The 13,508-nt window shown below is 36.1% G+C and overlaps 1 protein-coding gene across 1 annotated transcript in view; it reads right to left on the reverse strand.

The window, feature by feature from the left end:
- The window catches only part of TTC39C (tetratricopeptide repeat domain 39C), a 118,985-nt gene that overhangs the window by 65,012 nt on the left and 40,465 nt on the right, over nt 1-13,508 (reverse strand). Inside the window, exons 2-4 of the mRNA XM_012662689.1 lie at nt 6,436-6,484; nt 4,472-4,600; nt 3,097-3,211 (exon numbers count right to left, since the gene is read on the reverse strand). Of these exons, the coding sequence (XP_012518143.1) occupies nt 3,097-3,211; nt 4,472-4,600; nt 6,436-6,484 (293 nt within the window). The remainder of the gene's footprint in view (nt 1-3,096; nt 3,212-4,471; nt 4,601-6,435; nt 6,485-13,508) is intronic.

Below are 13,508 nucleotides of genomic sequence, written 5' to 3' on the forward strand. Positions count from 1 at the left end.
TCTGAGCATATGCTATGCCAAGAATACAAAGGTGAGGAAGACATGGGCCCTTTCTTCAACTCCAAAAGGAAATGAAGGAAACTTATGATAAAACAAGGTGGTAAAGGCCATAAAATAGGTTTCAAAAATAACTTATTTTTATCACAAAAGTAATATAGGTTTACAGCAAAAAAAAAAAAAAAAAAAAGACTCTTGTGTAATAGAGTAAATTAAAAAGACATAAAAAAGTATGGGAAAATGAAGAGAGATGATGGGGCAATTCATTACAAAGAAATTTAAATGAGATAAACATGAGCTTTTTTGAAAGTATGAAGCATTAAAAATTCACACTGACTCGCCCCTACTGGAGGTCCAGTCAGTGTGTACACCCCCCGCCCTTCTGTGCTGCCCACTCAAGGGGTGCAGAGGCCCATCCATAACACGTGTCTTCAGAAGGAGGTTTATGGGGTTTTTTTCATAGAAAATTATCCACCAAAAATATTTTCTAAGAAATAGATTCCAACAATGAAGTAAACAAATTACTTCTAGTTTATTAACACAATGGGTGTCTGAAAGGCAAATAAAGCCCATTGTTGGTTATGTTTGTTTGTTTGAAGCAAATGCCAAGCTATTCACAAAGCAAATAACCATTACATATATCTGTTAGAACCTGGGAGCTTTCATGACTGTGAGAATTTCACTTTAATGTCAATATCACATTCAAGAAAGCATAGGGCTTCGGGAAGAACCAAGAATGCTGTTAAAGATTTGTGATAAATAGGATTAAATAATTGATTAATATCAAACTATTAAAAGAATGGGTAAAAGCCATGAAGGCAATTTGAGAGAAATACAGTTTATGGATAAAATATAATAATAATACCCAAATAATAACCAAAAAATACATAGCGAAGAACATCTAAATGTCTAAGAGGAATTTATTAAATAAATATGGCACAACCATATAATAAACTAGTATGCTATTATTTAAGATTCTATTCTGGGCCAGGCTCAGTGGCTCATGCCTATAATCCCAGCACTTTGGGAGGCTGAGGTGTGAGGATTACTTGAGGCCAGGAGTTCAAGACCAGCCTGGGCAACATAGCAAGACCCCATCTCTACAAAAAAATGAAAAAAAAATTAGCAGGGCACGGTGGCACACACCTGTAGTCCTAACTACTTGGGAGGATGAAGCAGTAGGATCATTTGAAGCCAGGAGTTCGAAGCTGTAGTGAGCTATGATTGCACCATTGCACACTCAAGTCAGCCTGAGCCACAGAGCAAGATTCCATCTCTAAAAAAATAAATAAATAAAATTCTATTCTGAAACTGAGTCATAGGGAAAATATCCAAAGTATAATTTAAAAGGGAAAAATAGGACACAAAACACTATAGATTCAATTTGTAAAAAACAAAAGCAACAGAGGAACATAAAGCAGATCATTAACAAATGAAGTGTTTTAAGTGATAAAAGCAGAGATGATGACTTCCCTTTTTCTGTATTTTTCTATCTTTTCAAACTTTCCCATAATAATATTTAGTAAATTTACAACTGGAATGATTTTAAAAATCAATAAGATAAGCTGATGGTTCTAAACTTCATGAGGGCAAGGACCGCGGCCTGTGTTTGATCACCTAACACAGTGCTTAAGCACACAGTATGAGCTCGATAAATATTTGTGGAATAGATCAATGAATGAACAAATAAAGTACTCATTTTTAAAATTATGATATACTTTCGCACTTATAAATTGTATTATAATTGCTTTATCTTGCTCTCTCAACAGATATTTTCTTAATGGCTAAAATTAGCTCCTTACAAGAGTCCTTGAGTATCAGGAAAGGAATCGCAGAATCACAGGGAGCTCCTGTCTTCACCAAAGAGGTGCAGATAAGCTCTGCTGCTCTTTTATATCTGGGTCAGTGCAGAGCTCCGAATGGGGAATTTCACATTACTGCATTATAAAAAGTTCATATGAGCTATGGGTTCTTGACCATGTAAGTAAGGTATTGGGAGAGTCCTGAGAAGGTTAAACAAAGAAAAATAATAATAATAATAATTGAATTCATAGCAAAAACAGCAAATGTCTATGATAGAACATATTTAAAAGGATAAATTCCAGGAAGTCCAAATTTTGGAGGTCAAAATAAAAGTTAAATTTCACTTTTGACTTGAACCAAATAGGAACAAAGCATCCTCAAGTATGAGATACAGACAGATACAGAGACAGGGAGAGAGACAGAGAAAAAGAGAGAGAAGAAAAAGGGGGAAAAGTGGTTTCTGGTAGTCAAGAAAGAAAAATGTATGTCATAATTTAATGGAACTATATCCTTCTTCCTTTATGGTTTGGGAGAAAATCCTTTTCTGACTGTGAACTTTAATTGACTTTCTTTTTGAATTTTCATTTTTTTCAAGTAAATCCTATCCACTAAAGTGGCAGGTTTCTGCTGTCAGTATGAGAAAGACAACATAACCACATAAGCAAAAGAATTAGGTCAGTTTTAGACGTAGTCTTACAGCAAGGTATTAGAGACTCATTTGAGTCTATTTTGCTGAAGAAATAAAAGCTACAGAAGCCTGGAAAACATTTTTCTTGGACAAACTAATTAAGAAATTAGTTTATATCCCTCACAAAGGTTGTTAAAATGCAGGTCATTCCAGCATGTTAGCAAATCCTTAATGATCTCTAATGATTTCCTAATGTACTTGAAATCCTTTAATGCACTCAGGCCTTCAATAACAATTTCCTGAAGCCTTAAATTTAAACCAGTTATATTTCACTTTAAAGGTTATTATCACAACTTGATTCCCATAAAGAAAAGGTATTCTGTATCTATCTATCTATCTATTTATATCTATCTATATATATATATAAAGCACTGGTAATTTCTCTAAGAATGACAGAATTATCTTGAGACAAGAGGATGAAGCACAGACTTTGGGACTAAAACTCTGTTAAACATACAGTCAGCACTTATGGTTTCAAGTTCCCAAGTAATAAATTGGTATCACACCCTAAAGAGGTGTCACATGTTTTCAAAGACTGAAATAGGAAGAGTATTACTGAGTATGTGCACTGAATCTTTTAAGCCATTAAAAATAACACTTCAGCATACCTGACAATTCCTGTTTTACAAACGAAAGCACCGCCAGGTAAACCTGACAGTCAGCTATGATTATCTGCCTCTGAAGCCGGTCAACCACAGAGGGGGTGGATTTTCGGACATCAACCTGTTTGGTGGAAAGAAAGCACACACCAATAAATCATACACAACAACAATACTCCCTGCAAACAGCTTTGTTGTACAAAATAATCTCACATAGGAATTGTGAAATATAGCAATCACTCACATTTATACTATGAACCTGGTAGCTCCAAATTCCCATTGGATCTAGCATGGTTTTTGGTAACTTTAAAAACAAATATTCTAAATGATAAAAACTGAATTCATGGGTGACAAGAAAATCAACACAAAACTTTAGAGTTTCACAGTTTTTCTTTTTAAACAATGTAAAGTCTTACTTATCCAAAATAAAAATCATTAAAGGTATAACACATTCGCCAAAGTAGATAACCTGAAAAGTCAGTTGGCAGCCATCTCTCTTGAGGTAGGGAGCTCTATATAGGGAGCTCCTAATATTAGGGAGCTCTTTTGGTGCATGTGACTGAGGTTTGAGGGTCAAAAACAGATTATATTTCCATTAAGGAGAAAATATCCTGAAATTAAAATTAGCTTTGAATAAATCATAAATTATACTTGATATATAAGCCATATAAACAAAAATAAGCAAAAAAATCAAACCATTTTTTATAAAATGTTGGTCTTTATCCTAAGAATGTTTTTAAGATGAAGAAAAATCTCTCTGGAATAGAACGCTCTCCATTCTTAATACAAAGTAAACTTTAATAAAATAAGCTTTCATGTGCTATCACAATGACATAAGAACTGATAGGATTTTTGCAAATATACCAACAGTATCATAGTATACACGATGGAGAGACCTGTTTCCCTTTTTTTTAGATTTTAGCAAAATCCATCATGGTCACTGTTGTTCCAAATCTAGCCCCAGGACTCATTATTCCGTTCATTTGGGAAAATGTCCACCTCCCAATACTTCCGTTTCTTTGTTTGTAATTACATCTACTGTGCAGAGTTGTCAGGAGGGCTAATGACATACTGTATAAGAAAATGCTTTTTAAATTGCAAGGACCCATGACAAATGTTAATTATTAACATATGTGCTAGGCATGATACTAGATACCAAGGACATGTAAATAGGCTCACAGTCTAATGAGGAAATACAGACCTCATTACCATGCAATGTAGTAAGTGCTCTGAGAGGGTAAAGTACAGTGAACTGCAAGGAAACATACTCAACAGGGCTTAGAGCCTCAGGCTGGAGTCCTTGGGGAAAATGACATCTAGGAAGAACTAAGTGATGTTCTAAGTAAGTGGCACACAGTCCATAACCCAAAGCCACGGTACGTACGTTCTTCTTAATTTTATTCTTGATTGTTTCAATGACTCCAGCCTCTTCGCTTTCACACAGCTTTTCTGTAGTTTTTAAGTCATCACATGCCAACTGCATTTTTTCTTCTTCAAATGTCATCATGGCATTCTTTCAAAAAATAAAAAAAAAAAAAATGAATGAATCAGGAAACATCTGAAAATTTAGGCCAATTTACTAAAACAAAACTCCAAACTAGAAAAAAAAAACTCCACTTAAATTACTTGTTGCAAGTAAAAGAATCAAAATGTTACAGTATACCCTATTCATTGAAAGAACACTCACTATGAAATAAGAATATTCCTCTATCACATCAGCATGAAAAAATATATGGTAACGAACGTCCCTGAAATTATTATTCTATAATTTTTGTTGTTGCTGTTATTAAGCCAGCAACAAAAATTCTGTGTAATTTCTGATTGCTCTGCTCACTTCAGTTTTTCTAACAGTGTCTCATTCAAAAGTTCATTCTACCCACACATGGATTCCTGGTTCCCCCAAGTACTGCACAGAAATGCTAATGCAACAACAGTTGGTAGGTGCTTTTGAAAATCTTCGGTCTTTCCAGGAACAGTAATTCCAGGGGGTTCACTTATAAGGGGTTCATTTTATATTGTCTGTGGATAAAAATTCCACTGACAGCTTGTTTCCAGGCACCTGATGCTGGTAGATTTTGTCAGACCACATTTGACTGGGTAGAGCCAACCTACTGAATCTCTGCTGAATACCAGCGATTTTCACCCAGTAGATCTGAGGTTTCTGAGATGAATGGGCTACAGGGGTAGAGACAGAGTCGCTGCAGGATACCTGGTTCTTGGAATGACCTAATGAACTTATTGTCTCTGGCTCTCTAGTCCCTATCAAACTCCACCTGCCCTACCTTGGTATTTTAGGCCTCCTCGGTTTAATGCTAACCTACTTTTCCATTCTAGTCACACCAGACCACGGTCACCTGTGCCTGAGCCTCCCTACCACACTCTTCTTCCCAACCATCCTCTCAGGCTGCTGCAATCTCCACCCTGCCACAGCCTCACTTCCCAACCCCTCCTCCACTACCAGGCTCAACCAAGACCCTTTGGTTCCATCTCCCTTACAGCCCTTTGCAGTCACTTGCATATTAATTGCCACTCCTACCCAGTATCATTTTCCTTGAGGTTGGGAACTATGTATTCTTGCAAACAGTAGGCCTTCACATTCTTGTTGCATTAACTGGCAACAAGAGGAAATAAACAGTTGGAATAAAAACTCTTCTCAACAGAAGCTGGCCTGGATGGGCACCACCAGGATGTGCATAACATGCTCATTTGCTGGCATCCTTCTAAATCTCAAATCTCAATGCTTTCTCAATTTTGGTCTGCACTCATGACTTTTTTTTCTTGCTGCTATACAATGCTATGATAGTTTTTTTTTTTTAAATATGTATTTGAAAGTAGTTTGTGTGATATTATAAGTGTTTCTGAAAAATGAAAGCATGCCATTTCCTACATTGCCCAATTTAGTTTAAAACCTAACTGCAAGCTATTTCCTCAATTCCCAAATACTAGTATTTGGAAATGTAATACTAACTCATGAACTTTAGCTCTGCTCATCTAACTTGTCTTCTGGTCCACATTCACTCAATGATTTAGTGCAAATGTTTATCACCCAAAGCCAGACCTTTCCCCTCACCAATCCAGTTTTAATTTTTTAAGATCTTTTAATTACATTTTATTCTAAAAAGGAGTTTGATTGGAAAAAATATAATACTCTAGAAACAAGATATAAGCATTTTCTTTTTTAAATTATTGAAGAAAGGTTATCTCACAGGCATTGGTTAACAGGCAAAAACTTTATTTCCATTTTAAACTCTAAAAGATTTTCTACAACAGCGTAGCTATATAGCTGGTAGCCACCGACAGACTTTATCTGTTCCCTTCATGCCAATATCTCTTCCAATATCAACTTACCAAAAAACTGACAAAGCTGGCTCCAAAACTCATTAAAGGGCTATGATTTCTGTTAAGGAAACAAAACAAAATTATATTCAGTAAAGTCTTATTTGAAAAGCACTTCATATATAAGGATCCTTACATAACCCTATTAATTGGATAGAAGAAGTTAGGGTCATCAAGCAGGTTAAATTACCCTAAGAAAGAAGTTAAAGAGGCAAGGTGGTTCACAGCTCAATACACCAGGATAAAAGCTGCTCCTGATCCTGCAACGTAAGGCAGACAATAAAGTCAAATTATAACAGAGCTTGCCTCAGTAAACTTTTATACCCATAAACCTAGGTCAAACAGCTTGCTATGGCTGGGTGTGGTGGCTCACGCCTGTAATCTTAGCATGCTGGGAGGCCAAGGCAGGAGGATTGCTTGAGCCCAAGAGTTGGAGGTTGCAGTGAGCTATGATGATGCCACTGCACTCTATCCGGGGCGACAGAGTGAGATCCTGTCTCAAAAACAAAACAAAAAACAAAACAGCATGCTACTATGAAGTCTCTGTCATCCCTACAATCTGCCCCAAAACACATGTTAGTGTTTCTCATTCCGTAGCACTATATAAACATAACATTACATTTTCCTCTCCTATTATATTATATATTTTATATCATACATGCCTGACGCAGTGCAAGCATTCGGCAAATATGCATCAGTGAAGGATGAAATGACACAGAACTCTGCTTTTCAGGAACAAACACTTTGTAATCACATGCTTATTACTATGTCTTTTCCCTTCTTTTCTCTTTCCTTGCTTACATGTTTAACCACTTTGCCATTTGAGAAATGAAAGAAGCTCATGCATGTGTCTCTACACAAAATGTATTCATTTTGGAGATTTGGAAATGTTCCCAGAGAGTGCAAGGATCATCACTTCAATCAACACTAGAGCTGGGGAGAAGGAAGAGGCTCCCTGCTCATTTCAATATTGCTCATATGAGAAACCGACAGACAACAAGCAAACGAGAGGGGAGTGGGGCCCTACGTAAAGGCTGAGTAGAAAGGTAATAAGCACTAAGGACCAAAATACGAACCTTTCTAAACAACAGAACATATACAAAAAAATGGGGCCAGGGAAACAGGCCACATAATGAAAAACCCACTTATTTAAAAGAAGGAAGGACATAAACATATACATATTTGCTGATGAAAAAACCATGGTAGGACCGCCCATAACATTTTTTTTTTAAATGGATACCTATAAGATGAGGGAGGGGGAACATGCAAGAAGGAAAAAGGATAGAAATGAAGCTCCCTTGTATATACCTTGTTTTGCAGATTTGACTTTGGAACCATGTAAATATAATACATAATAATACTGAATCAAAATTTAATAATGCAATCCTAAAAATCAGAAGAAAGTGAATTATACATACCTAAATGCAAATCTGGTTGGTAACATAACCACACAGCAAGGAACTATTCCAAGTGACTTGAAAACACAGCAATCTGACAGTATATCCCTATTGTGAAATACCCTTAAAAACAGACTCCAAAAGATGGCCTAAAAACAAAAAAGACCAAACAACTTCATCTATTTTCAGTAATCATGTAATCATGTTCTTACTGGACAAGTGGGTACTGTTATTCTAAGGCTACTGGGTGAGTAGTTTGTGAGAAAGCTGTGAATAAGCGTTTTGGTGTTTGTTGAGAACCAGGAGTTTGTGCATAGGAAAAAAGATGAAGTGAATTAAAATATAGTCCAGAATACAAACTGGAAGAATCATTGCAAACTCACCGTATTTTTTATCTTTAAAACAATACACATTTCCTACCTCTGTCCACTGAAAAAGTGTAGAAACAATGACCACCCAGTGGCATTGCACATGCCTGGCATCCTCTCCCAATGCATTAAGGGAAAGATACCATTGCTCCTTGAAGAAATGGCTGATTCCAGGTAAGGGACAAGAAATGTTCAAAAAGAGCCTGAAATACCCTGTTACAGCATAAAGTAGGGAAATTTAAAAAATACATTAGGGTCTTGAAAAGGTTCCCACTAGCCAAAGATGGAACAACTTGATCATCCTTGAGGGGAAAAAACAGCAATGGACTATAATATCAAATAAGTTTAAATCATGAGTTTATAATAATACTTCTAATTAAAAAAAAAAAAAACAAAACCTCACTGGTTGCCTATGGAGGACCACAGGGAAGCAACTCGGTATTTTGAAAATTGATTTAAAAAGGGAAAGGATAAGCACTTACCCTGCTTTTTCTCTATGAATTCAGAGTCTGGGCATGGGGTTGGGGGAGGATTCCTCTTTACAGAAGTAGCCTATACTCATATATGAAAAGCAAATGATAGGACTAGAATGTCACCCTGCTGCAGCTCCTAGTGAATTAATGGATGTTGGCAATGATCAAAAAGACAGGGACAGGAGAACACATAACACAACACCATGGTGACAGAACCAGCAAAACCCAAGCTGTGGGAAATTCTACAGGACAAAAATCCTAGTTTCTTCAACAACAATAAAAACTAGAGAACAAAAAAGACCGAGGGGAACTTCTAAAAACAAGACATAAGAAACAATGAAATCACATAAAGACACACATCAGAGGCATAGAAAACAACAAACATGTACATACACATATATACACATACACATGTATATATAAACACATACATATACACACACTAACAATTAGAAAATGAAATTTAAAAATTACCAGTCACAATAGAACCAAAATATCATCTAAGGAAAAATCTAGCAAAAATGTGTAATACTCCAGACTGAAAACTCAAAATATTACTAAGAGAAGTTAAAGACCTAAATCAGGATTTCCTAACAGTGGCATTCTGAACATTTTGGGCTGGATAATTCATGTAGGGCTGTCCTGTGCCTTGTAGGACGCTAAGCAGCATTTCTGTCCTCTACCCACAAGATGCCAGTGGCACACACCATCCCCCCAACAAAGATGTGACAACCAAACTGTCTTTAGGCATTGCCAAATGTCCTCTGGGAGGCAGAGTCAACCCTGGTTGTGAACCATTAATCTAAACAAAGAGATACACAATTCTTATGAATTTGGAAACTCAATTTTACTAAGATGTTAATTTCTCTTAAATGGAACTACAGAGTCAATGCAGTTCTAGGCAAAATCCCTGTGTGTGTACTCATGCACTGAAAAATTGATTCTAAAATTTATATGGGAAAGCAAAATATTTAAAATAGTCAAATCGAATTTGAAAAACAACAACAAAGCTGGAGACGTACATTGCCAGATATCAAGACTTAATTAACATTAAGAAGTGCTGTTCACTCACAAGAGATAAAAAGATTTGCAATACAGATATCCACCAAGGAGCTCCTCTTTAGAATATATAACAAACACCCACGAATCAATAAAAAGTGACTGACAACCCAGTAAAAAATGGCCAAAAGTCTTGAATAGGCACTTCAAAAAAGAGGGTATCCAAAGGTCAATAAACATATTAGAAAGTGCTGAAAATTATTAGTTACCAGGGAAATACGAATTAAAACCAAAATGAGATATAACTATACTCATCAGATTGGCCATAATTATAAAAAAAGGATTGGCTATACCAACTGTCAGTGAGGATGTGGAGCAACTGGAACTCTTGCACATTGCTTATCAGTGTCTCCTAAAGCTAAACATATGCCAACCCCATGACCTAGTAATTCCATTCCTGGGCATATACATGTGCATGACAGCACTGAACGATTATGTTCCCCCAAAAGATATGTACAGTATGTTAATAGTAGTATTATTCACGGTAGCCTCAAATTGAAAATAATTCAAACGTCCATCAATGTCCAACAGTAGAATGGATCTAGTAATCGCAGCATATTCATTCAATGGAATAGTTCACAGCTATGGAAAAGAACTACGCTGACTGCAATAACATGAATTAATCTCACAGACATAATGTCGAGTGAAAAGCTGGATACAAAAGAGTATATACCAAATGGTTCCATCTCTATGAAGTTCAAAATCACTATTCAGACTTCTAGTGATGGACAAAGGTCGGGACAGTGGTTACCTTGGGGGAATATCTACAGAGAAGGAGCCGAAGGGAAGGTGCTGAGGTGCTGGAAATGTCCTGTAACTTTATCTGGTTGGTAGTTACACTGATGTTCACACTGTAAAAGTTCTCTACTGTATATAAGTTTTCCCCTTATGAAAAACAGAAAAACATAAAAAAGGGAAAAAATCAGATATTGGTATGTATTTGATTATATCAATGAATCAATATTTATTTTTGTAGGTGTGGCAACAGTACCATGGTTACATTTTAAAGGATCTTCTATTTTGTAGAGGTATATGTGAAAGTATTTACAGATGAAATCATATGTTGACAAGGATTTGTTTCAAAATAATTTGAGGTAAAAAGATTACAACAGCACACAAGTATAGCTAAAACAACACTGGCCATAACTTGATAATTACTGAAGCGAGGTGAATGACAAATTGGAATTCATTAAACTATTCTATGTACTTTGGAAGATATATGAAATTTTCCAAAATGTAAAGTTAAAAAACAAGCATACAAATCAAAATGTTCCCTAAGAGATAAGGTGTCTTTGGAATCCTTTGATGAGAAGGCTTCTTACGGCCACTGCAATAGTTTGCTTTTTGCAAATGAACCATCAGTAATAAAGAGGCTCTAAATTTTTTCTCAGTTTAATGAGTCACCCACAGGCAGAAAATCTGTTGAGAATAAAAGGAAGCAACTGACCATCTATTCCTATATTCACCAACATTGCCCTGGAAATTTTTTTTAAAAAAGTTTCTCCATGATATTAAAAATTTGACTGGTGAAGATTTTGTTTCCTGAAATATAGGGAAAAGGAATGTATACATTTGATTCTCAAAGAAATAGTTCTCCATTAGATAAGTGGGCATAATTACTACAAGCCAGTCCCTAATTGAATAATATGCTTCTTCAAATGCAATTTTTTGCCCAAAGTGCCAAATGGCTAGAATTATTTAAGCCTTGCTTCAATTTTTCTGAAAATGTTCTATATTTATTTAATGTTTAGTTCTTAGAAAAATTCTCCAAAACGACTTATTTCTTCTCTAAACGTGTAGGGAGTCTGGACCTTTGTGGATTACAAAGGAAATATGGGACCACCTAAACCTCATTAGCCCATGGCTGTCATCCACATCCTTCACAACAGCCCGGGGATCCCAGATCTGAGGGTCGGAGAGAAAACTGCATGAACTCACTCCTGCTGTTCTTAATGGAGGCTCTGCCTTTTCTGTGACCCATGCTGTTTTAAAAAATCACAGCCCCAGAGGACCACCGGAGTTAACTTTGTACAATTAGCAAAAAAGGCAATATTGAATGTTTCTCTAGATGCCTTACTTTGTCTTCAGAAATACAATTTTTATCAACAGGACAAGTGATATCCTCTGCTCTGCTTAATATCATTAAAAATGGACTTTAAGAAGACAAAACTGGACTGGTATTTCATCTTTCTTTCCAAAAGCAAAGTAAAACAATGCCAACCAAAGAAAACTACATGCATAAAGCCATTCATTGCAGCAATATCCAGAATAGGGAAAAATCTGGTTTTAACAGACTGTCCCGCAGGGGAAAAGCTTCATGACATTGGGATTTGCAATGATTTGTTGGATATAATAATACCAAAAGCACAGGTAACAAAAGCAAAAATAGAAAAATTGAACTACATCAAAATTAAAAACTTATGTGTCTCAAAGAACACAACCAACAGAATGAAAAGGCAACCAACCTATGGAATGGGAGAAAATATTTGCAAATCATATAGCTGATAAGGGGTTAATATCCAGCATATATAAACAGCTCCTACCATTTAACAAAAAAATAAACAAGCTGACTTAAAAAATGGGCAAAGGACTAGACTAGACATTTCTCCAAAGATAAACAAATGACTAACAAGCACATGAACAGATGCTTAACATCACTAATCATTATGGAAATTCAAATCAAAACCAAATGAGATATCACCTCACAGCCATTAGAATGGCTACTATCAAAATAATAGAAAACAACCAGCCTGAGCAAAAGTGAGACTCTGTATCTACAAAAAAATAGAAAAATTAGCTGGGTGTGATGGCATATGCCTGTAGTTCCAGCTACTTGGGAAGCTGAGGCAGGAGGATTGTCGAGCCCAGGAGTTTAAGGTTGCAGTGAGCTGTGATGAGGCCACTGCATGCTAGCCTGGGTGACAGAGCAAGACCCTGTCTCAAATGAATGAATGAATGAATGAATAAATAAATACGAGTGTTAGAAAGGGTGCGGAGAAATTGGAACCTTCGGGTACTGTTGGTGGGACTACAGAATGGTACAGCTGCTATGGAAAACAATATGGCAATTTCTCAAAAAATAAGAAACAGAATTACCATATGATCCAGCAATTCCACTTCTGGGTGTATACCCAAAAGAATTGAAAGCAGGAGCTCAAACAGATATTTGTTTTCATAGCCACATTATTGCCAATAGCCAAAAGGTGGAAGCAACTAAGTGTTCATTGATGGATGAATGGATAAACAAAATGTGGTACATATACAATGGAATATTATTCATCCTCAGAAAAGGAAAATTCGGACATGTGCTACAACATAAATGAATCTTGAGGACATTATGCTAAGTGAAAGAAGCCAGTCACAAAAAGAGAAATACTGTATGATTCCAGTTACATGAAGTACCTATCATAGTCAAATTCACAGACAGAAAGGGGAAGGGGGGTGGGGAAAGGAATGGAGACCAGTTGTTTAATGGCTATAGAGTTTAAGTTTTGCGAGATGAAAAGAGTACTGCAGATTGGTTGAAAACAATCTGAAAAAACAGATTGTTAAGTGAATACACTTAACACTACTAAACTGTACAATTAAAAATGGTTAGGCTGGGCACCTGTAATCCCAGTACTTTGGGAAGCTGAGGTGGGAGAATTGCTTGAGGCCAGGAGCTTGAGACCAGCCTGGGCAACACAGCAATACCCCATTTCTAAAAAAAAAAAAATGACTGGGATGATAAATTTTGTTATGTATAACTTACCACAGTTAAAAAATTTTTAATGAAAAGAAACTGTCTA

The sequence above is a fragment of the Propithecus coquereli genome, unplaced genomic scaffold, assembly GCF_000956105.1.
Source record: "Propithecus coquereli isolate 6110/MARCELLA unplaced genomic scaffold, Pcoq_1.0 Scaffold773, whole genome shotgun sequence".
Taxonomy (NCBI): Eukaryota; Metazoa; Chordata; class Mammalia; order Primates; family Indriidae; genus Propithecus; species Propithecus coquereli.